The following is a 24,567-nucleotide window of genomic DNA, read 5'->3' as shown; positions in this document are numbered from 1 at the left end:
TGACCAGCTGTGTCCCTGTTAAACACATTATATATAAACCTCTCCTGACCAGCTGTGTCCCTGTTAAACACATTATATATAAACCTCTCCTGACCAGCTGTGTCCCTGTTAAACACATTATATATAAACCTCTCCTGACCAGCTGTGTCCCTGTTAAACACATTATATATAAACCTCTCCTGACCAGCAGTGTCCCTGTTAAACACATTATATATAAACCTCTCCTGACCAGCTGTGTCCCTGTTAAACACATTATATATAAACCTCTCCTGACCAGCTGTGTCCCTGTTAAACACATTATATATAAACCTCTCCTGACCAGCAGTGTCCCTGTTAAACACATTATATATAAACCTCTCCTGACCAGCTGTGTCCCTGTTAAACACATTATATATAAACCTCTCCTGACCAGCAGTGTCCCTGTTAAACACATTATATATAAACCTCTCCTGACCAGCTGTGTCCCTGTTAAACACATTATATATAAACCTCTCCTGACCAGCTGTGTCCCTGTTAAACACATTATATATAAACCTCTCCTGACCAGCTGTGTCCCTGTTAAACACATTATATATAAACCTCTCCTGACCAGCAGTGTCCCTGTTAAACACATTATATATAAACCTCTCCTGACCAGCAGTGTCCCTGTTAAACACATTATATATAAACCTCTCCTGACCAGCTGTGTCCCTGTTAAACACATTATATATAAACCTCTCCTGACCAGCAGTGTCCCTGTTAAACACATTATATATAAACCTCTCCTGACCAGCTGTGTCCCTGTTAAACACATTATATATAAACCTCTCCTGACCAGCAGTGTCCCTGTTAAACACATTATATATAAACCTCTCCTGACCAGCTGTGTCCCTGTTAAACACATTATATATAAACCTCTCCTGACCAGCTGTGTCCCTGTTAAACACATTATATATAAACCTCTCCTGACCAGCTGTGTCCCTGTTAAACACATTATATATAAACCTCTCCTGACCAGCAGTGTCCCTGTTAAACACATTATATATAAACCTCTCCTGACCAGCTGTGTCCCTGTTAAACACATTATATATAAACCTCTCCTGACCAGCTGTGTCCCTGTTAAACACATTATATATAAACCTCTCCTGACCAGCTGTGTCCCTGTTAAACACATTATATATAAACCTCTCCTGACCAGCAGTGTCCCTGTTAAACACATTATATATAAACCTCTCCTGACCAGCTGTGTCCCTGTTAAACACATTATATATAAACCTCTCCTGACCAGCAGTGTCCCTGTTAAACACATTATATATAAACCTCTCCTGACCAGCTGTGTCCCTGTTAAACACATTATATATAAACCTCTCCTGACCAGCAGTGTCCCTGTTAAACACATTATATATAAACCTCTCCTGACCAGCTGTGTCCCTGTTAAACACATTATATATAAACCTCTCCTGACCAGCTGTGTCCCTGTTAAACACATTATATATAAACCTCTCCTGACCAGCAGTGTCCCTGTTAAACACATTATATATAAACCTCTCCTGACCAGCAGTGTCCCTGTTAAACACATTATATATAAACCTCTCCTGACCAGCTGTGTCCCTGTTAAACACATTATATATAAACCTCTCCTGACCAGCTGTGTCCCTGTTAAACACATTATATATAAACCTCTCCTGACCAGCTGTGTCCCTGTTAAACACATTATATATAAACCTCTCCTGACCAGCAGTGTCCCTGTTAAACACATTATATATAAACCTCTCCTGACCAGCAGTGTCCCTGTTAAACACATTATATATAAACCTCTCCTGACCAGCAGTGTCCCTGTTAAACACATTATATATAAACCTCTCCTGACCAGCTGTGTCCCTGTTAAACACATTATATATAAACCTCTCCTGACCAGCAGTGTCCCTGTTAAACACATTATATATAAACCTCTCCTGACCAGCTGTGTCCCTGTTAAACACATTATATATAAACCTCTCCTGACCAGCAGTGTCCCTGTTAAACACATTATATATAAACCTCTCCTGACCAGCTGTGTCCCTGTTAAACACATTATATATAAACCTCTCCTGACCAGCAGTGTCCCTGTTAAACACATTATATATAAACCTCTCCTGACCAGCAGTGTCCCTGTTAAACACATTATATATAAACCTCTCCTGACCAGCAGTGTCCCTGTTAAACACATTATATATAAACCTCTCCTGACCAGCAGTGTCCCTGTTAAACACATTATATATAAACCTCTCCTGACCAGCAGTGTCCCTGTTAAACACATTATATATAAACCTCTCCTGACCAGCTGTGTCCCTGTTAAACACATTATATATAAACCTCTCCTGACCAGCTGTGTCCCTGTTAAACACATTATATATAAACCTCTCCTGACCAGCAGTGTCCCTGTTAAACACATTATATATAAACCTCTCCTGACCAGCAGTGTCCCTGTTAAACACATTATATATAAACCTCTCCTGACCAGCAGTGTCCCTGTTAAACACATTATATATAAACCTCTCCTGACCAGCAGTGTCCCTGTTAAACACATTATATATAAACCTCTCCTGACCAGCAGTGTCCCTGTTAAACACATTATATATAAACCTCTCCTGACCAGCAGTGTCCCTGTTAAACACATTATATATAAACCTCTCCTGACCAGCAGTGTCCCTGTTAAACACATTATATATAAACCTCTCCTGACCAGCAGTGTCCCTGTTAAACACATTATATATAAACCTCTCCTGACCAGCTGTGTCCCTGTTAAACACATTATATATAAACCTCTCCTGACCAGCTGTGTCCCTGTTAAACACATTATATATAAACCTCTCCTGACCAGCAGTGTCCCTGTTAAACACATTATATATAAACCTCTCCTGACCAGCAGTGTCCCTGTTAAACACATTATATATAAACCTCTCCTGACCAGCAGTGTCCCTGTTAAACACATTATATATAAACCTCTCCTGACCAGCTGTGTTCCTGTTAAACACATTATATATAAACCTCTCCTGACCAGCAGTGTCCCTGTTAAACACATTATATATAAACCTCTCCTGACCAGCTGTGTTCCTGTTAAACACATTATATATAAACCTCTCCTGACCAGCTGTGTCCCTGTTAAACACATTATATATAAACCTCTCCTGACCAGCTGTGTTCCTGTTAAACACATTATATATAAACCTCTCCTGACCAGCAGTGTCCCTGTTAAACACATTATATATAAACCTCTCCTGACCAGCTGTGTTCCTGTTAAACACATTATATATAAACCTCTCCTGACCAGCTGTGTTCCTGTTAAACACATTATATATAAACCTCTCCTGACCAGCAGTGTCCCTGTTAAACACATTATATATAAACCTCTCCTGACCAGCTGTGTCCCTGTTAAACACATTATATATAAACCTCTCCTGACCAGCTGTGTCCCTGTTAAACACATTATATATAAACCTCTCCTGACCAGCTGTGTTCCTGTTAAACACATTATATATAAACCTCTCCTGACCAGCTGTGTCCCTGTTAAACACATTATATATAAACCTCTCCTGACCAGCTGTGTCCCTGTTAAACACATTATATATAAACCTCTCCTGACCAGCAGTGTCCCTGTTAAACACATTATATATAAACCTCTCCTGACCAGCAGTGTCCCTGTTAAACACATTATATATAAACCTCTCCTGACCAGCAGTGTCCCTGTTAAACACATTATATATAAACCTCTCCTGACCAGCAGTGTCCCTGTTAAACACATTATATATAAACCTCTCCTGACCAGCTGTGTCCCTGTTAAACACATTATATATAAACCTCTCCTGACCAGCTGTGTCCCTGTTAAACACATTATATATAAACCTCTCCTGACCAGCAGTGTCCCTGTTAAACACATTATATATAAACCTCTCCTGACCAGCTGTGTCCCTGTTAAACACATTATATATAAACCTCTCCTGACCAGCTGTGTCCCTGTTAAACACATTATATATAAACCTCTCCTGACCAGCAGTGTCCCTGTTAAACACATTATATATAAACCTCTCCTGACCAGCTGTGTCCCTGTTAAACACATTATATATAAACCTCTCCTGACCAGCTGTGTCCCTGTTAAACACATTATATATAAACCTCTCCTGACCAGCTGTGTCCCTGTTAAACACATTATATATAAACCTCTCCTGACCAGCTGTGTCCCTGTTAAACACATTATATATAAACCTCTCCTGACCAGCTGTGTCCCTGTTAAACACATTATATATAAACCTCTCCTGACCAGCTGTGTCCCTGTTAAACACATTATATATAAACCTCTCCTGACCAGCAGTGTCCCTGTTAAACACATTATATATAAACCTCTCCTGACCAGCTGTGTCCCTGTTAAACACATTATATATAAACCTCTCCTGACCAGCTGTGTCCCTGTTAAACACATTATATATAAACCTCTCCTGACCAGCTGTGTCCCTGTTAAACACATTATATATAAACCTCTCCTGACCAGCAGTGTCCCTGTTAAACACATTATATATAAACCTCTCCTGACCAGCTGTGTCCCTGTTAAACACATTATATATAAACCTCTCCTGACCAGCTGTGTCCCTGTTAAACACATTATATATAAACCTCTCCTGACCAGCAGTGTCCCTGTTAAACACATTATATATAAACCTCTCCTGACCAGCAGTGTCCCTGTTAAACACATTATATATAAACCTCTCCTGACCAGCAGTGTCCCTGTTAAACACATTATATATAAACCTCTCCTGACCAGCTGTGTCCCTGTTAAACACATTATATATAAACCTCTCCTGACCAGCTGTGTCCCTGTTAAACACATTATATATAAACCTCTCCTGACCAGCAGTGTCCCTGTTAAACACATTATATATAAACCTCTCCTGACCAGCAGTGTCCCTGTTAAACACATTATATATAAACCTCTCCTGACCAGCAGTGTTCCTGTTAAACACATTATATATAAACCTCTCCTGACCAGCAGTGTCCCTGTTAAACACATTATATATAAACCTCTCCTGACCAGCAGTGTCCCTGTTAAACACATTATATATAAACCTCTCCTGACCAGCAGTGTCCCTGTTAAACACATTATATATAAACCTCTCCTGACCAGCTGTGTCCCTGTTAAACACATTATATATAAACCTCTCCTGACCAGCTGTGTCCCTGTTAAACACATTATTTATAAACCTCTCCTGACCAGCTGTGTCCCTGTTAAACACATTATATATAAACCTCTCCTGACCAGCAGTGTCCCTGTTAAACACATTATATATAAACCTCTCCTGACCAGCTGTGTCCCTGTTAAACACATTATATATAAACCTCTCCTGACCAGCTGTGTCCCTGTTAAACACATTATATATAAACCTCTCCTGACCAGCAGTGTCCCTGTTAAACACATTATTTATAAACCTCTCCTGACCAGCAGTGTCCCTGTTAAACACATTATATATAAACCTCTCCTGACCAGCTGTGTCCCTGTTAAACACATTATATATAAACCTCTCCTGACCAGCTGTGTCCCTGTTAAACACATTATTTATAAACCTCTCCTGACCAGCTGTGTCCCTGTTAAACACATTATATATAAACCTCCCCTGACCAGCTGTGTCCCTGTTAAACACATTATATATAAACCTCCCCTGACCAGCTGTGTCCCTGTTAAACACATTATATATAAACCTCTCCTGACCAGCTGTGTCCCTGTTAAACACATTATATATAAACCTCTCCTGACCAGCTGTGTCCCTGTTAAACACATTATATATAAACCTCTCCTGACCAGCTGTGTCCCTGTTAAACACATTATATATAAACCTCTCCTGACCAGCTGTGTCCCTGTTAAACACATTATATATAAACCTCTCCTGACCAGCTGTGTCCCTGTTAAACACATTATATATAAACCTCTCCTGACCAGCTGTGTCCCTGTTAAACACATTATATACAGTTGAAGTCAGAAGTTTACATACACCTTAGCCAAATACAATTCAACTCAGTTTTTCACAATTCCTGACATTTAATCCTAGTAGAAATTCCCTGTCTTAGGTCAGTTAGGATCACCACTTTATTTTAAGAATGTGAAATGTCAGAATAATAGTAGAGATAATTATTTATTTCAGCTTTTATTTCTTTCATCACATTCCCAGTGGGCCAGAAGTTTACATACGCTCAATTAGTATTTGGTAGCATTGCCTTTAAATTGTTTAAGTTGGGTCAAATATTTCGGGTAGCCTTCCACAAGCTTCCCACAATAAGTTGGGTGAATATTGGCCCATTCCTCCTGACAGCTGGTGTAACTGAGTCAGGTTTGTAAGCCTCCTTGCTCGCACACGCATTTTCAGTTCTGCCAACAGATTTTCTATAGGATTGAGGTCAGGGTTTTGTGATGGCCACTCCAATACCTTGACTTTGTTGTCTTTAAGCCATTTTTCCACAACTTTGGAAGTATGCTTGGGGTCATTGTCCATTTGGTAGATCCATTTGCGACAAAGCATTAAGTTCCTGACTGATGTCTTAAGATGTTGCTTCAATATATCCACATAATTTTCCGCCTCATGATGCCATCTATTTTGTGAAGTGCACCAGTCCCTCCTGCAGCAAAGCACCCCCACAACATGATGCTGCCACCCCCGTGCTTCACCGTTGGGATGGTGTAGTTGCAAACCGTAGTCTGGCTTTTTTATGGCAGTTTTGGACCAGTGGATTCTTCCTTGCTGAGCGGCCTTTCAGGTTATGTCGATATAGGACTCGGTTTACTGTGGATATAGATACTTTTGTACCGGTTTCCTCCAGCATCTTCACAAGGTCCTTTGCTGTTGTTCTGGGATTGATTTGCACTTTTCAAACCAAAGTACGTTAATTTCTAGAAGACAGAACGCGTCTCCTTCCTGAGTTGTGTGGTCCCATGGTGTTTATACTTGCGTACTATTGTTTGTACAGATGAACATGGTACCTTCAGGTGTTTGGAAATTGCTCCTGAGGATGAACCAGACTTGGAAGTCTACAATTAATAAAAGCTGAAATAAATCACTCTCTCTACTATTATTTTGACATTTCACATTCTTAAAATAAAGTGGTGATCCTAACTGACCTAAGACAGGGATTTTTTTTTAAATGCATTTGGCTAAGGTGTATGTGAACTTTGACTTCAACTGTATATACAGATACACACACACACACACACACACGGTTGACAACCTACTCATTCAAGGTTTTTTAATTTGACTATTTTCTACATTGTAGAATAATAGTGAAGACATCAAAACTATGAAATAACACATATGTAATCATGTTGTAACCAAAAAAGATTATTTAAAGTAGCCACCCTTTGCCTTGACAGCTTTGCACACTTTTTAAACTCCTGGCATTCACTCAAGCATCTTCATGAGGAATGCTTTTCCAACAGTCTTGAAGGAGTTCCCACATATGCTGAGCACTTGTTGGCTGCCTTTCCTTCACTCTGCAGTCCAACTCATCCAAATTGATTCGAGGTCAGGTGATTGCTGTGGTAGCCATGCTGGTTAAGTGTGCCATGAATTCTAAATGAATCACTGAGTGTCACCAGCAAAGCACCATCACACCACCTCCTCCATGCTTCATGGTGGGAACCACACACGTGGAGCTCATCTGTTCACCTACTCTGCGTCTCACATAGACACAGTGCTTGGAACCAAAAATCTCAAATTTGGACTTATCAGACTAAAGAACAGATTTCCACCTGTCTAATGTCCATTGCTTGTGTTTCTTGGCCCAAGCAAGTCTCTTCTTATTGGTGTTCTTTAGTAGTGTTTTTTTTTTGCAGCAACTTCGACCATGAAGGCCTGATTCACGAAGTCTCCTCTGAACAGTTGATGTTGAGATGTATCTTACGTTAACTCTGTGAAGCATTTATTTGGGCTGCAATCTGAGGCGAGTAAATCTAATTAACTTATCCTCTGCAGCAGAGGTAAATCTGGGTCTTCCCTTCCAGTGGCGGTCCTCATGAGAGACAGTTTCATCATAGTGCTTGATGGTTTTTGCGACTGCACTTGAAGAAATGTAAAAGTTCCTGAAATGTTCCGTATTGACTGACCTTCATGTCTTGAAGTAATGATGGACTGCCATTTATCTTTGCTTATTTGAGCTGTTCTTGACACAGTTCTTGATACAAAAATTGGGCCATCTTCTGTATACCACCCCTACCTTGTCACAACACAACTGATTGGCTCAAACGCAATAAGGAAAGAAATTCCACAAATTAACTTTTAACAAGCACACCTGTAAATTGAAATGCATTCCAGGTGACTGACTACCTCATGAAGCTGGTTGAGAGAATGCCAAGAGTGTGCAAAGCTGTCATCGAGGCAAAGGGTGGCTACTAAAATATATTTTGATTTGTTTAACCCTTTTGTGGTATCAACATGATTTCATATGTGTTATTTCATAGTTTTGATAGTTTCTTCACGATTATTTTACAATGTAAAAAATAGTAAAAAATAAAGAAACCCTTGAACGAGTAGGTGTCCAAACGTTTAACTGTTACTGAATATATAAAAATAACGAAATACACATTACTTGTGTGTTAATGGGAGACTAGGCAGGATTAAGGGAAAGATGAACGGAGCAAAGTACAGAGAGATCCTTGATGAAAACCTGCTCCAGAGCGCTCAGGACCTGACTGGGGCGAAGGTTCTCCTTCCAACAGGACTACGACCCTAAGCACACAGCCAATACAACGCATGAGTGGCTTCGGGACAAGTCTCTGAATGTCCTTGAGTGGCTCAGCCAGAGCCTAGACTTGAACCCGATCTAACAACTCTGGAGAGACCTGAAAATAGCTGTGTAGTGACGCTCCCCATCCAACCTGACAGAGCTTGAGAGGATCTGCAGAGAAGAATGGGAGAAACTCCACAAATACAGGTGTGCCAAGCTTGTAGCATCATACATAAAAAGACTTGAAGCTGTAATCGCTGCCAAAGGTTAAAGTACTGAGTAACAGGCCTGAATACTTATGTAAATGTATTATTTCATTTATTTATTTTTTTGCCCCCAGAACAACTTAAATTCCTCAGGGACTCAACAAGGTGTTGAAAGCATTCCACAGAGATGCTGGCCCATGTTGACTCCATTGCTTCCCACAGTTGTGTCAAGTTGGTTGGATATCCTTTGGGTGGTGGACCATTCTTGAGCACGGAAAACCCAGCAGCGTTGCAGCTCTCGACACAAACCGGTGCGCCTGGCACCAACTACCATACCCCATTCAAAGGCACCTAAATCTTGTCTTGCCCATTCACCCTCTGAATGACACACATACACAATCCATGTCTCAAGGTTTAAAAGCCTTCTTTAACCTGTCTCCTCCCCTTCATCTACACTGATTGAAGTGGATTTAACAAGTGACGTCAATAAGGGATCATAGATTTCACCTGGATTCACCTGGTCAGTCTGTCATGGAAAGAGCAGGTGTTCCTAATGTTTTATGCACTCAGTGTAGCAGGTGGCGATGGCGTTGAACCGCTCCGATGCGTCCCTGTTACACCTCCTCCACTCACCATATCTGTAGTTTGATCTTCTTTCCTTGGAGTTCAACAGTTTTGATCTTGAAGTCTATTCCTGGAAAACACACAGAAACAAAGAAACGCACATTAATATAGAGCAGAGCCCCTTAAAAAGGTCTGTTACAGACCCCTCTCATTTCAGAAAGAAATGTAAATAATAGATCTGTCACTCACCGCAAACCAGTCTGATAAGCATTATCCATTCTATGTGCCATTTTTCTATGCTTCCCCTTCAGAAGTTTCATTTTGGTTTCTTTTTACTTTCAGTTTTGTTCATCATGTGAAAAACCAGGAAACCAGGAAATGAGGTATTTAATATATGCATCCTTTAAAAAGCAGGAATGTCAACAGTAGGGCTGTCCAACACAAGTCTTTTGAGCAAGCGCAAAATGTTTAAGTGTATTTTTCATATATACACCTATGTGTTTGAATTAAAATCAACTATAGAGATTGTCGGATGCTTTAAGCACACTGTTTGACAAAATCATTCAGACACAAATGACTCAAAGAGACCTGCTACCGACCCGACCACTCCTGAAGGTGCCAGTAATACAGTACAACCAGGGGACAGCAAACTGTTTCAGCCGAGCGCCAATTTACCATTTCTACTGATCTGCCAGTTAGGGCATGTTTTCATAGAACAGTTTCATTTATAATAACGTCTTTGAATCTCAAGATCATTGTTATGTGGTTAATATAGAATTAAACAAATATAAAACTTATATCGCCAACTCTATAAAAACAGCCTACATAAAACAAACAAATAAAAACATTGCAGCCTGCAAGTAAAACATATTCTGATGTAAATAAATGTGGTATAAATCACATGTGGATCTGTTGGGGCGGATTGGGTATAAAGGTTTCCGGGATGATGGTGTTGATGTAGTCATTTAGGCAGGTTACCTTCACATTCTTGGGCACAGGGACTACGGTGGTCTGCTTGAAACATGTAGGCATTACAGACTCGGTCAGGGAGAGGTTGAAAATATCAGTGTAGACACTTGACTCTCACTCTTCCACCAAGGCACCTGCAAGTTTCCCAGACATTTCTGGGGGGGGGAGCCCTCACCCTCCGATCCAACAGGTCCCAAACGATCCGGGCTCCTCATTGGCAATGGCAGAACACTGACATCCCTGTCTTGCAGGAAATCAGCCATACTGCTCGTTCTGTGTGTGGTGGCATTGTCATGCTGGAGGGTCATGTCAGGATGAGCCTGCAGGAAGGGTACCACAGGATGTCTTCCATGTAATGCACAGCGTTGATACGATAAACATGGCTCACTCGAGACACGCTATCAGAGTCGGTACGGCCACCTGGTTTCTCCACGCATCGCAGACAGAAACAAACATCTCTTTGGTAAGAAGAGGGGCGGGGGGGTATGCCTTATGATTAACAAGTCGTGGTGTGATCATAACAACATACAGGAACTCAAGTCTTTTTGTTCACCTGACCTAGAATTCCTTACAATCAAATGCCGACTGCCAAGAGAATTCTCTTCGATTATAATCACAGCCGTGTATATCCCCCCCCAGATTAACAAGGCTAATCTGAAAACAAGGCTCCCTAAACTTTATCAGCATATCAAATACCCGGGATGGAAAAATTCTGGATCATTGTTACTCTAACTTCAGCAACGCATACAAAGCCCTCCCTCACCCTCCTTTTGGCAAATCTGACCCCGACTCCATTTTGTTGCTGCCAGCCTATAGACAGAAACTTAAACAGAAAACGCCCGTGCTCAGGTCTGTTCAACGCTGGTCCGACCAATCTGATTCCACGCTTCCAGATTGTTCCGATCACGTGGACTGGGATGTGTTCCAGATAGCATCAGACAACAATATTCATGAATACGCTGATTTGGTGAGCGAGTTAATTAGCAAGTGCATCGGTGATGTTGTACTCATGGAGACAATTAAAATCTTCCCCAACCAGAAACCGTGGATTGACAGCAGCATTTGCGCAAAACTGAAAGCGTGAACCAATGCTTTTAAGGAGGGCAAGGCGACCAGAAACATGACCAATTACAAAAAAGTGTAGCTATTCCCTCCACAAGGCAATCAAACAAGCTAAGCGTCAGTATAGAGACAAAGTAGAGTCGCAATTCAACGGCTCAGACACGAGACGTATGTGGCAGGGTCTACAGTCAATTACGGACTACAAAAGGAAAACCAGCCCCGTCACGGACCACGATGTCTTGCTCCCAGACAAACTAAACAACTTCTTTGCTGGCTTTGAGGACAGTATAGTGCCCCTGACACGGCCCGCTACCAAAACCTGCAGACTCTCCTTCACTGCAGCCAACGTGAATAAAACATTTGAACGTGTTAACCCTCGCAAAACTGCCGTCCAAGACGGCATCCCTAGCAGCTTCCTCAGAGCATTCGCAGATTGGTGTGTTTACGGACATATTCAATCAATCCCTATCCCAGTCTGCTGTCCCCACATGCCTCAAGAGGGCCACCATTGTTCCTGTTCCCAAGAAAGCTAAGGTAACTGAGCTAAATGACTACCGCCCCGTAGCACTCACTTCCGTCATCATGAAGTGCTTTGAGAGACTAGTCAAGGACCATATCACCTCCACCCTACCTGACACCCTAGACTCACTCAAAATGTGCTTACCGCCCCAACAGGTTCACAGATGACGCAATCGCAATAACACTGCCCTAACCCATCTGGACAAGAGGAATACTCAACAATGGGGCCTCACAATGGTGCGGATCTCAGCCCTCTCCTGTACTCCCTGTTCACCCACGACTGCGTGGTCATGCACGCCTCCGACTCAATCATCAAGATTACCAACAACGACGAGACGGCCTACAGGGAGGAGGTGAGGGCCCTCGGAGTGTGGTGTCAGGAAAATAACCTCACACTCAACGTCAACAAAACTAAGGAGATGATTGTGGACTTCAGGAAACAGCAGAGGGAACACCCCCCTATCCACATCGATGGAACAGTAGTGGAGAGGGTAGTAAGTTTTAAGTTCCTCGGTGTACACATCACAGACAAACTGAATTGGTCCACCCACACAGACAGCATCGTGAAGAAGGCGCAGTAGCGCCTCTTCAACCTCAGGATTCTGAAGAAATTTGGCTTGTCACCAAAAGCACTCACAAACTTCTAATGATGCACAATCGAGAGCATCCTGTCGGGCTGTATCACCGCCTGGTACGGCAACTGCTCCGCCCACAACCGTAAGGCTCTCCAGAGGGTAGTGAGGTCTGCACAACGCATCACCGGGGGCAAACTACCTGCCCTCCAGGACACCTACACCACCCGATGTCACAGGAAGGCCATAAAGATCATCAAGGACAACAACCACCCGAGCCACTGCCTGTTCACCCCGCTATCATCCAGAAGGCGAGGTCAGTACAGGTGCATCAAAGCTGGGACCGAGAGACTGAAAAACAGCTTCTATCTCAAGGCCATCAGACTGTTAAACAGCCACCACTAACATTGAGTGGCTGCTGCCAACACACTGACTCAACTCCAGCCACTTTAATAATGGGAATTGATGGGAAATGATGTAAAATATATCACTAGCCACTTTAAACAATGCTACCTAATATAATGTTTACATACCCTACATTATTCATCTCATATGTATATGTATATACTGTACTCTATATCATCTACTGCATCTTTATGTAATACATGTATCACTAGCCACTTTAACTATGCCACTTTGTTTACATACTCATCTCATATGTATATACTGCACTCAATACCATCTACTGTATCTTACCTATGCCGCTCTGTACCATCACTCATTCATATATCTTTATGTACATATTCTTTATCCCCTTACACTTGTGTCTATAAGGTAGTAGTTTTGGAATTGTTAGCTAGATTACTTGTTGGTTATTACTGCATTGTCGGAACTAGAAGCACAAGCATTTCGCTACACTCGCATTAACATCTGCTAACCATGTGTATGTGACAAATAAAATTTGATTTGATTTGAAGTTTGCAGACGACACTACAGTGGTAGGCTTGATTACCAATAACAACGAGGCGGCCTACAGGGAGGAGGTGAGGGCCCTTGGAGTGTGGTGTCAGGAAAATAACCTCACACTCAACATCAACAAGACAAAGGAGATGATCATGGACTTCAGGAAACAGCAGAGGGAGCACCCCCCTATCCACATCAACTGGACAGTAGTGGAGAAGGTGGAAAGTTTTAAGTTCCTCGGCGTACACATCACGAACAAACTGAATTGGTCCACCCACACAGACAGCGTTGGGAAGAAGGCGCCTCTTCAACCTCAGGAGGCTGAAGAAATTTGGCTTGTCACCAAAAGCACTCACAAACTTTTACATGTATATGTTTGAATTTTCAAACTAGTTTTCATTGGGAAGGCAGTCACTTTTGCATGCGAAAACACATAATCCTACTCATTACTCCACGTGCTTAATTACATCCGTTTTGTTTTGAGCTGACATTGTTGTGGGCTTCTAACGGGCACCTGGCTCACTGTCCGGTTGGCAACCCGGTTCCAAAACGTTCACCCGCTGCAAAACACGTCTACCCGGGAGCACAGGCCAGATTAATCGAATCCCCTCGGCTAAACCCTGCCCATCTCTGCAATTTCTCCTCTTAAAATCTGATTTTAAACCTAACCATAATCTAAACCACACGGTTAACATTATGCCGAACCCCAACCTTAAATTAATTCCAAAAATAAATGATGTTTGCATGAATGTTTACGACATTTGACTTTGTGGCTGTGGTAATTAGTGCCAACCCTGATGCCGGCATTTCTAGATACATAGTTACACCAGTTTAGCTACATGGTATGAAAAACAAGGAGGTTTACAATAGTCAAAGGGCAGCTAAATGTCTTTAAATCTAGACTAGTTAGTTGGCACTCGTTAGCATGGCTAGACCAAGTATGTAGACACACAAATGGCTTAAGTGAAACTTTAGCAATAACTGACTTTAATTCAGGGATAATGCACCTGAAACAAACGGGCTAACTTGACTGGCATTGTGTCATAACGTTTAACTAACCATTTAGTACACTCAAAGTTTAGTTAACAGCTGTGGCCCCGGGAGGGTCGACACCCCCCCCGGTCCCGGTACCTCACCTATGGTGGAGATGAAGGTGGTATTGAAGGCGTCGTCTGAGAAGCGGAACAGCACGCATGTCTTCCCCACGCCCGAGTCCCCGATCAGCAGGAGCTTGAAGAGCAGGTCGTAGGTCTTCTTCGCCATCGAGAAACCAGATGTGTTCACCGGACAGACGAGAAACGATCTCCCGCAGGTCTAGAGAGCCAGCGCGAGTTACGAGCAGAGAGGTGGAATATCAGCGTGTGATTATGATATTGTTGATGTCCAAGTTAGTTTGATAGTTAACTAAATATCGCAGAGGGTATAGTGTCGCAACCGTATCCGATGTGTAACTAATGTTATTTCCAAAAACAGAACCGTTTCTCTTACAGCATGTGAATAAAAAAATATATTCTCCCGTGTGATTCCCCTTTTCTTTCTCTCACCCTGCCGAGACAAAATGGCTCCCCGACTTACTCTTTCTTCAAACTACCACCGAGCTCATTAAACTGATCGGCATACCCCGTTATTCCAAACATTTTTGGACTCTCGATCAAGAAGAATTATAAATTGGAGGTCAAATGACCGATCTTATCACATTATTTGTTTAGTCAAACGATTAGCCGAATAGACTGTCGCCTTCGAATACAGCCACCTCGGCGACACCCTAGTTTACATACACGCCTACTCTCTGACACTATTGTCAAAAAATTACGCTCGGAGATTGGCTCTGAGAACTGCTTGTCAAATATACAGCTGAACCCGATTGGTCAGATTGTCACCCGTCAAGGGGTGGTTGACATGTAGGGACGTCAAATGTTTTTGTATGGCCATTCCGGACCTTTTCCAGACTCAGACTCTCAGTTCATTTGACTGGTGGAACGTAACCGTTTGATCCAAAATGGCCGCTGATTTTCGTATTGGCTGGCCGTGGCAGATATCTGTATGTAATGACGAGATGCCAATGTCTCCATCCTAACAATGGGAGTTGTTGTCCAATGGCGGGTAGGCATGCGACAAGCTTAGGTACAAAATATGCCCATAGAAACACCTTGGACTTATTTTAGACCGATTCTGGCCAGAGTGAAACCTCTCGCTTTGCCTCTTCCTCTCTGGGCAGGGTGTGTTGGCTGTTTGGTGGCTGGCCAGACATTGAGGTTGAGGTTGTGCCAGAGGTTTGACATCCCATCTGCTAGTCAAGCTGTGATGTCATAAATTATCCTGTAAATGGCACAGTCATTTTCCGTAACTTTAAATTCTGCTACCATAGTACAGTTTCAGTACTTTCCACAGGGCACAGCCTTTTATTATTCAGTCCAATAATAACACATCAAACATAACAGGGATATTTGTCATTTCCATCTTTTCTGGGGTGTCCTGTTAAAAAAAAAAACAGAAGTGTCTTTCTGGTTTTGTCCAAACATGCACAACTCATCAGTCTGACAACAGGAAGTATAGGATTAAAGTCAGCCGTTTACTGACCAACCGTGTGTGTAGATAATAGGTCCTGTCCCTGTCCTGCCCTGTGTACAAGACTGTTCATTGAGCAATCAATCAATAATTTGGTCAATTAATCAATCAGTCACTAATCAGAGAGAGAAACATGTCTGTCAGTCTTGCTCCGACACACTCTTACACTTCTCCTGGTGTAACAGGGTTGGTTATGTTTCCACTTGCCTCTAAAGAAATGTGTATTTAATGTTCAAGCATTCTTATTGGTTAGTTCAACTCTGATGACAATAAGGCGTGTGATTGGCCCCGCTTGCAGATAGGGGGAGATAGCGAACATCAGGTCTTCCCAGTATGAAAATGTGATGCAAGGGGTAGGTCACGTTCTGAATACTGTTTTCTATTTTCTATTTTACAATGTGTACAAGTTTGCTGTACGTTACTGATTTATACATGTGTGGGTATATGGTACCTTTTAGGGATTGAGGGGCTTTCTGGGATGTGCTTTGGCATATGATTGCTGTAAATAAGTGTGTTAGCTAGCATACACAGATGTAATGGTCACATAAGCCACTGCTAACACAGTTGTCTTCATGCTACAGATTTTGCCATCGACAGCCATCAATACCGTTCAGCCCTGCACAACTAACGTGCTGTTTCCCATTTAACAACAGAAATAAATGATGCTCAACTGGGACCACTGGCCGAAGTGATTTATTTAGAGAAAACACAACGCATAGAGAGTACATATACATCTGTTACACTGGCATGCAGGGTATGCTCTGTGGCCATTCAGCCAAGTACAAACGCAACACACAAAAACACACACACACACTCACAGTAAAAACAGGACATCCCACAACAACATGTCCTGAACTTGTATCCCATCCATAGAGACATATAGAGGAATCATCTTTGTATCTGTGACAGAATGGGCAGTGCCAGTGAGGCAGTCTCCATTTTGAAGTAGTCACAATTGGCTGATCCTGATGTCTGGGTTGGACATGACTCCAACAGGGTCAACAGGAGGGATCAGAAAAAGAAGTTGGAAGTCCCACCCAGTTGACTACATTCAGATGGTAGAAGCACTCAATGGCTCTGCCTTTGAAATTCCTACCTGATCCCGACAGGGTCCAGTTTTTATTTTATTTTGATCAATATCCGATACGGATACGAGGTGGACGAGATCCAACCCAAAACTTGTCCGATTTGAAAGAGAATTAGATCCAAAATTGGGTCGGGTCTATATCCTACCCGAATGGATCCAAATGATTAAAAATGCAGCTTTATTGCTGTGCAGCACATTTAACCAGGTAGGCTAGTTGAGAACACCTTTATTTAACCAGGTAGGCTAGTTGAGAACACCTTTATTTAACCAGGTAGGCCAGTTGAGAACAAGTTCTCATTTACAACTGCAACCTGGCCAAGATAAAGCAAAGCAGTTTGACACATACAACAACACAGAGTTACACATGGCGTAAAACAAACATACAATAATACAGTAGAAAAATCTATATACAGCATGTGCAAATGAGGTAGGATAAGGGAGGTAAAGGCAATAAATAGGCCATGGTGGAGAAGTACAATATAGCAATTAAACACTGGAATGGTAGGTGTGCAGAAGATTAATGTGCAAGTTGAGATACTGGGGTGCAAAGGAGCAAGATAAATAAATAAATACAGTATGGGGATGAGGAAGATTGGATGGGCTATTTACAGATGTAAATGTATAGGTGCAGTGATCTGTGAGCTGCACTGACAGCTGGTGCTTAAAGCTAGTGAGGGGAGATATGAGTCTCCAGCTTCAGAGATTTTTGCAGTTCGTTCCAGTCATTGGCAGCAGAGAACTGGAAGGAAAGGCGGCCAAAGGAAGAGTTGGCTTTGGGGGTGACCAGTGAAATATACCTGCTGGAGCGCGTGCTATGGGTGGGTGCAGATATGGTGACCAGTGAGCTGAGATAAGGCATGGCTTTACCTAGCAGAGACTTGTAGATGACCTGGAGCCAGTGGGTTTGGTGACGAGTATGAAGCGACGGCCAGCCAACGAGATCATACAGGTCGCAGTGGTGGGTAGTGTATGGGGCTTTGGAGACAAAACGGATGGCACTGTGACAGACTGCTATTTTGTAAATGACATCACCGAAGTCAAAGATCGGTGGGATGGTCAGTTTTACGAGGGTATGTTTGGCAGCATGAGTGAAGGATGCTTTGTTGTGAAATAGGAAGCCAATTCTAGATTTAAATTTGGATTGGAGATGTTTAATGTGAGTCTGGAAGGAGAGTTTACAGTCTAACAACAACACAGAGTTACACATGGAATAAACAAACATACAAGGTATTTGTAGTTGTCCACATATTCTAAGTCATAAATGGCCAGAGTAGTGATGCTGAACGGGCGGACAGGTGCGGGCAGCGATCAGTTAAAGAGCATGTATTTAGTTTTACTTGCATTTAAGAGCAGTTGGAGGCCACGGAAGGAGAGTTGTACAGCAATGAAGCTCATCTGGAGGTTAGTTACACCTGCTGTTTGGGGTTTTAGGCTGGGTTTCTGTACAGCACTTTGAGATATAAGCTGATGTACGAAGGGCTATATAAATACATTTGATTTGATTTGATTTGAGTTACAGCGTACAACGAAGGGTCAGATGTGTACAGAATGGTGTTGTCTGCGTAGAGGTGGATCAAAGAATCACAAGCAGCAACAGCGACATCATTGATGTATTCTGAGAAGAGAGTCGGCCCAATAATTGAACCCTGTGGCACCCCCATAGAGACTTCCAGAGGTCCGGACAACTGGCCCTCCGATTTGACATACTGAACTCTATCAGAGAAGTAGTTGGTGAACCAAGCAAGTCAGTCATTTGAGAAACCAAGGCTGTTGAGTCTGCCAATAAGAATGTTGTGATTGACAGAGTCGAAAGCCTTAGCCAGGTCGATGAATACGGCTGCACAGTAATGTCTCTTATCGATGGCGGTTATGATATCGTTTAGGACCTTGAGCGTGGCTGAGGTGCACCTATGACCAGCTTGGAAACCAGATTGCAGAGTGGAGAAGGTACGGTGAGATTCAAAATGGTTGGTAATCTGTTTGTTAACTTGGCTTTCAAAGACCTTAGAAAGGCAGGGTAGAATAGATATAGGTCTGTAGTAGTTTGGGTCTAGAGTGTCTCCCCCTTTGAAGAGGGGGATGACCCCGGCAGCTTTCCAATCTATGGGAATCTAAGACGATACGAAAGAGAGGTTGAACAGGCTAGTAATAGGGGTTGCAATCATTTCGGCAGATAATTCTAGAAAGAGAGGGTACAGATTGTCTAGCCCTGCTGATCTGTAAGGGTCCAGATTTTGCAGCTTTTTCAGAACATCAGCTATCTGGATTTGGGTGAAGGAGAAGTGTGGGAGGTTTGGGCGAGTTGCTGTGGGGAGCGCAGGGCTGTTGACAGGGGTAGGGGTAGCCAGGTGGAAAGCATGGCCAGCCGTAGAAAAATGCTTGTTGAAATTCTCAATTATTGTGGATTTATTGGTAATGACAGTGTTTCCTAGCCTCAGTGCAGTGGGCAGCTGGGAGGAGGTGCTCTTATTCTCCATGGACTCAGTATCCCAGATCTTTTTTGAGTTTGTACTACAGGATGCACATTTCTGTTTGAAAAAGCTAGCCTTAGCTTTCCTAACTGCCTGTGGATATTGGTTCCTAACTTCCCTAGAAATGTGCATATCACGGGGGCTATTCGATGCTAATGCAGAACGCCACAGGACGTTTTTGTGCTGGTCAAGGGCAGTCAGGTCTGGAGTGAACCAAGTGCTGTATCTATTCCTAGTTCTACATTTTTTTGAATGGAGCATGCTTATTTAAGATGGTGAAGAAGGCACTTTTAAAGAATAACCAGGCATCCTCTACGGACAGGGTGAGGTCAATGTCATTCCAGGATACCCCGGCCAGGTCAATTAGAAAGGCCTGTTCGCAGAAGTGTTTTAGGGAGCATTTGACAGTAATGAGGGGTGGTGGTTTGACCGCAGACCCATTACGGATGTAGGCAATGAGGCAGTGATCACTGAGATCTTGGTTGAAAACAGCAGAGGTGTATTTGGAGGGCGAGTTAGTTAGGATGACATCTATGAGGGTGCCCATGTTTACGGATTTTGCGTTCTACCGGGTCGGTTAATTGATAATTTGTGTGAGATTGAGGGCATCAAGCTTAGATTGTAGGATGGCCGGGGTGTTAAGCATGTCCCAGTTTAGATCAACTAGCAGCATGAGCTCAGAAGATAGATGGGGGGCAATCAATTCACATATGGGTTCAGAGGGTGGTCTATAGCAAGCTGCAACGGTGAGAGACTTGTTTCTGGAAAGGTGGATTTTTAAAAGCAGAATCTTGAACTTTTTGGGCACAGACCTGGATAGCATGACAGAACTCTGCAGACCATCTCTGCAGTAGATTGCAACACCGCCCCCTTTAGCAGTTCTATCTTGGTGGAAAATGTTATAGTTAGGGTTGGAGATTTCAGGGTTTTTGATGGTTTTCCTAAGCCAGGATTCAGACACGGCTAAGACATCCGGGTTAGCAGAGTGTGCTAAAGCAGTGAGTAAAACAAACTAAGGGAGTAGGCTTCTAATGTTAACATGCATGAAACCAAGGCTTTTACGGTTACAGAAGTCAACAAATGAAAGCACCTGGGGAGTAGGAGTGGAGCTAGGCACTTCAGGACCTGGATTATCCACCTCTACACCAGAGGAACAGAGGAGAAGTAGGATAAGGGTACGGCTAAATCCTATAAGAACTGGCCGTCTAGCACGTTCGGAACAGAGAGTAAAAGGAGCAGGTTTCTGAGAACGATAGCATAGAGTCAAGGCATAATGTACAGACAACGGTAAGGTAGGAAGAGAGTACATTGGAGGTAAACCTAGTCATTGAGTAATGATGAAAGAGATATAGTCTCTAGAGACGTTTAAACCAGGTGATGTCATCGCATATGTGGGAGGTGGAACAACATGGTTGGTTAAGGCATATTGAGCAGGGCTAGAGGCTCTACAGTGAAATAAGACAATTACTAACCAGAACAGTAATGGAAGAGGCATATTGATATTAGGGAGAGGCATGCGTAGCCAAGTGATCAGTCGGCGATTCAGTCAGTTAGCAGGCCGGGGCTAGCAAGTTAGCCTTTGGGGGACGTCGCGATGGGGGTAAGTCTGTTTTTGCCTCCTCGTGCGGTGACGTTGATAGACCAGTCATGGAATAAGTAGGGTTCCAAGTAGCAGAGGGGTCCAAGTCCAATTGGCAAAATGGGTATTGTGGTCCAAGAAACTGGCCGGTGGATCAGCTAACAGTCCAATATGCTACAGATAGCTAGCAGGCCACGGTAAGCAGAATGGGCCTTCAGTCGTGAAGGATCGGCGGGGTTCCGTGCCCCATACAGGCAATAGAAGGGGTCCGGATATTGTAGCCGAGGAGTGGACTTCAGCAGTAGCCCAGGAGCCCTAACCGGGAGATGGATCTAGCATGGGCCAGCCCCAGGCTAGTTGGTGCTTGCACCGGGATGGAAATGTTAGCCAGGAGTGGTCAACCTGGGTTGCGGTTAGCTAGCTGCGATGATCCAGATGAAAAGGTTCAGAGTTTTGCGGTAGGAATCCGGGGATATGGAGATAAAAATAGGTCCGGTATGCTCTGGTTTGAAACACGTTGTACGAACTGGCGAGAGCTTTCCGAGCTAAAGGTTAGCTGATGACCGCTAGCAGTGGTTAGCTGACTGATAGCAGGTAGCTAGTTAGCTGACTAGCTTCAGTTGAGGGATTCCAGTTCGGAGGTAAATAGAAATACTTTAGGAAGAAAAAAAACAGATCCACACCACATTGGGTGAGGCGGGTTGCAGGAGAGTATTTTGAAGTTGAGGTTTAGGAAAAATATTAAAAAGAATGCGAAGAAAAATATTTAAAAATATATATACATGGGACACAACAAGACAGAGACAAGGACGTCTGACAGCTTCGCCATCTTGGAATGAAAAGGTTTACTTGCCTGTCAGTGAACTTTAAAGTGCATTTTCAGTTGTATCTAAAATAGTTTATTTGTGGTCTACAGATGAGTATTTTCATATCCCTGGCCCTATAGTTAGATGGAGAACATTATGAGGTTTTCAAATATGTTTTCCTTATTTCTGTTGACCAAATATTTGAGTAGGAGGATTTTTTATGTGACGATCATCACGTGCCGGACTGAGAGCAGCAAATAGTTCACTTTTCTCTGGAACCTAATATTCTGTATGTCTATTATTTTACTGAGCAACATTTCAATAGACTATTTAACAGTTTTTTTTCTATACATTGATTTAGGCTAAATTCAAAATCAAATCTGAGTAGACTAGGGAAGGATGGAGTCTCCCATCTGCATTCCCGTGTCATTTCCAAACATTGTGATGTGTAGGTAGGTGTAGGTTAGTATTGCTGCTATGACAACACTGTAATGGGATGGAGAATATTTGGAGGTTTTCATCTGTTTGTTTTGTTTCTGTTGACCACATCTTTGAGATTAGAGGATTTTTATGTGGTGATTTCAGGAGTGCTGTGTGTTAGACATATTTTGGTAGACTGTCTATAACTCAGGTCTAACCCATTATAATAGCCTGATATAGTTTGTTCTACATATAATCATTTAGGCTTAGATCCTTCAGCCTATACAGCCTGAAATTGGTTTGGATGTGGGTTTGATAGAAAAGTAATCCACTCCACAGCTGTGTAGGTCTACAGTCATCCACTCCACAGCTGTGTAGGTCTACAGTCATCCACTCCACAGCTGTGTAGGTCTACAGTCCTCCACTCCACAGCTGTGTAGGTCTACAGTCATCCACTCCACATCTGTGTAGGTCTACAGTCCTCCACTCCACAGCTGTGTAGGTCTACAGTCCTCAACTCCACAGCTGTGTAGGTCTACAGTCATCCACTCCACAGCTGTGTAGGTCTACAGTCATCCACTCCACAGCTGTGTAGGTCTACAGTCATCCACTCCACAGCTGTGTAGGTCTACAGTCCTCCACTCCACAGCGGTGTAGGTCTACAGTCATCCACACCACGGCTGTGTAGGTCTACAGTCATCCACTCCACATCTGTGTAGGTCTACAGTCATCCACTCCACAGCTGTGTAGGTCTACAGTCCTCCACTCCACAGCGGTGTAGGTCTACAGTCATCCACACCACGGCTGTGTAGGTCTACAGTCATCCACTCCACATCTGTGTAGGTCTACAGTCCTCCACTCCACAGCTGTGTAGGTCTACAGTCCTCCACTCCACAGCTGTGTAGGTCTACAGTCATCCACTCCACAGCTGTGTAGGTCTACAGTCCTCCACTCCACAGCTGTGTAGGTCTACAGTCATCCACTCCACAGCTGTGTAGTGTGCCCCTGTGGGACGTAGATGTGGACAATCACCAGACTCTGGAGAGGGAGCCCACACCCACTAAATGTCCTCCCGAGCGTATCTACGTTCCCGCAGGGATAAGGGACCAGTTACTGACCTGGGCACACAGCTCTCATCGCTGGACATCAGGTATTTCTTGCACTACCCAATCCATCTCTGAGAAATACTGGTGGCCCACCCTGGCACAGGATGTCACTTGCTACGTCAACACCTGTTCCGTATGTGCCCAAACCAATTCACCAAGCTCAAGCAGGGAAACTCCTTCCCCTTCCTGTGCCTCAGCGTCCCTGGTCTTATCTATCCTCCCCTTCCCGTGCCTCAGTGTCCCTGGTCTTATCTATCCTCCCCTTCCTGTGCCTCAGTGTCCCTGGTCTTATCTATCATCCCCTTCCTGTGCCTCAGTGTCCCTGGTCTTATCTATCCTCCCCTTCCCGTGCCTCAGTGTCCCTGGTCTTATCTATCATCCCCTTCCTGTGCCTCAGTGTCCCTGGTCTTATCTATCCTCCCCTTCCCGTGCCTCAGTGTCCCTGGTCTTACTTATCCTCCCCTTCCCGTGCCTCAGTGTCCCTGGTCTTATCTATCATCCCCTTCCTGTGCCTCAGTGTCCCTGGTCTTATCTATCATCCCCTTCCTGTGCCTCAGTGTCCCTGGTCTTATCTATCCTCCCCTTCCCGTGCCTCAGTGTCCCTGGTCTTATCTATCATCCCCTTCCTGTGCCTCAGTGTCCCTGGTCTTATCTATTCTCCCCTTCCTGTGCCTCAGTGTCCCTGGTCTTATCTATCATCCCCTTCCTGTGCCTCAGTGTCCCTGGTCTTATCTATCATCCCCTTCCTGTGCCTCAGTGTCCCTGGTCTTATCTATCCTCCCCTTCCCGTGCCTCAGTGTCCCTGGTCTTATCTATCATCCCCTTCCTGTGCCTCAGTGTCCCTGGTCTTATCTATCCTCCCCTTCCCGTGCCTCAGTGTCCCTGGTCTTACTTATCCTCCCCTTCCCGTGCCTCAGTGTCCCTGGTCTTATCTATCCTCCCCTTCCTGTGCCTCAGTGTCCCTGGTCTTATCTATCATCCCCTTCCTGTGCCTCAGTGTCCCTGGTCTTATCT

General features: G+C 43.5%; 1 protein-coding gene across 1 annotated transcript in view; it reads right to left on the bottom strand.

Moving 5' to 3' along the window:
• The window catches only part of rab10 (RAB10, member RAS oncogene family), a 29,941-nt gene extending 14,460 nt beyond the window's left edge, over nt 1-15,481 (bottom strand). The window contains exons 1-2 of the mRNA XM_021601145.3: nt 14,653-15,481; nt 9,561-9,621 (exon numbers count right to left, since the gene is read on the bottom strand). Coding sequence (XP_021456820.1) covers nt 9,561-9,621; nt 14,653-14,779 — 188 coding nt within the window. The 5' untranslated portion in view covers nt 14,780-15,481. The remainder of the gene's footprint in view (nt 1-9,560; nt 9,622-14,652) is intronic.
• Nucleotides 15,482-24,567: the final 9,086 nt, after the last annotated feature.

Source organism: Oncorhynchus mykiss, chromosome 4 (genome assembly GCF_057628025.1).
Source record: "Oncorhynchus mykiss isolate SJ-2025 chromosome 4, ASM5762802v1, whole genome shotgun sequence".
NCBI classification, from domain to species: domain Eukaryota; kingdom Metazoa; phylum Chordata; class Actinopteri; order Salmoniformes; family Salmonidae; genus Oncorhynchus; species Oncorhynchus mykiss.
The sequence above is the reverse complement of the archived record's forward strand: the minus strand, read 5'-3'. Positions and strand labels throughout refer to the sequence as shown.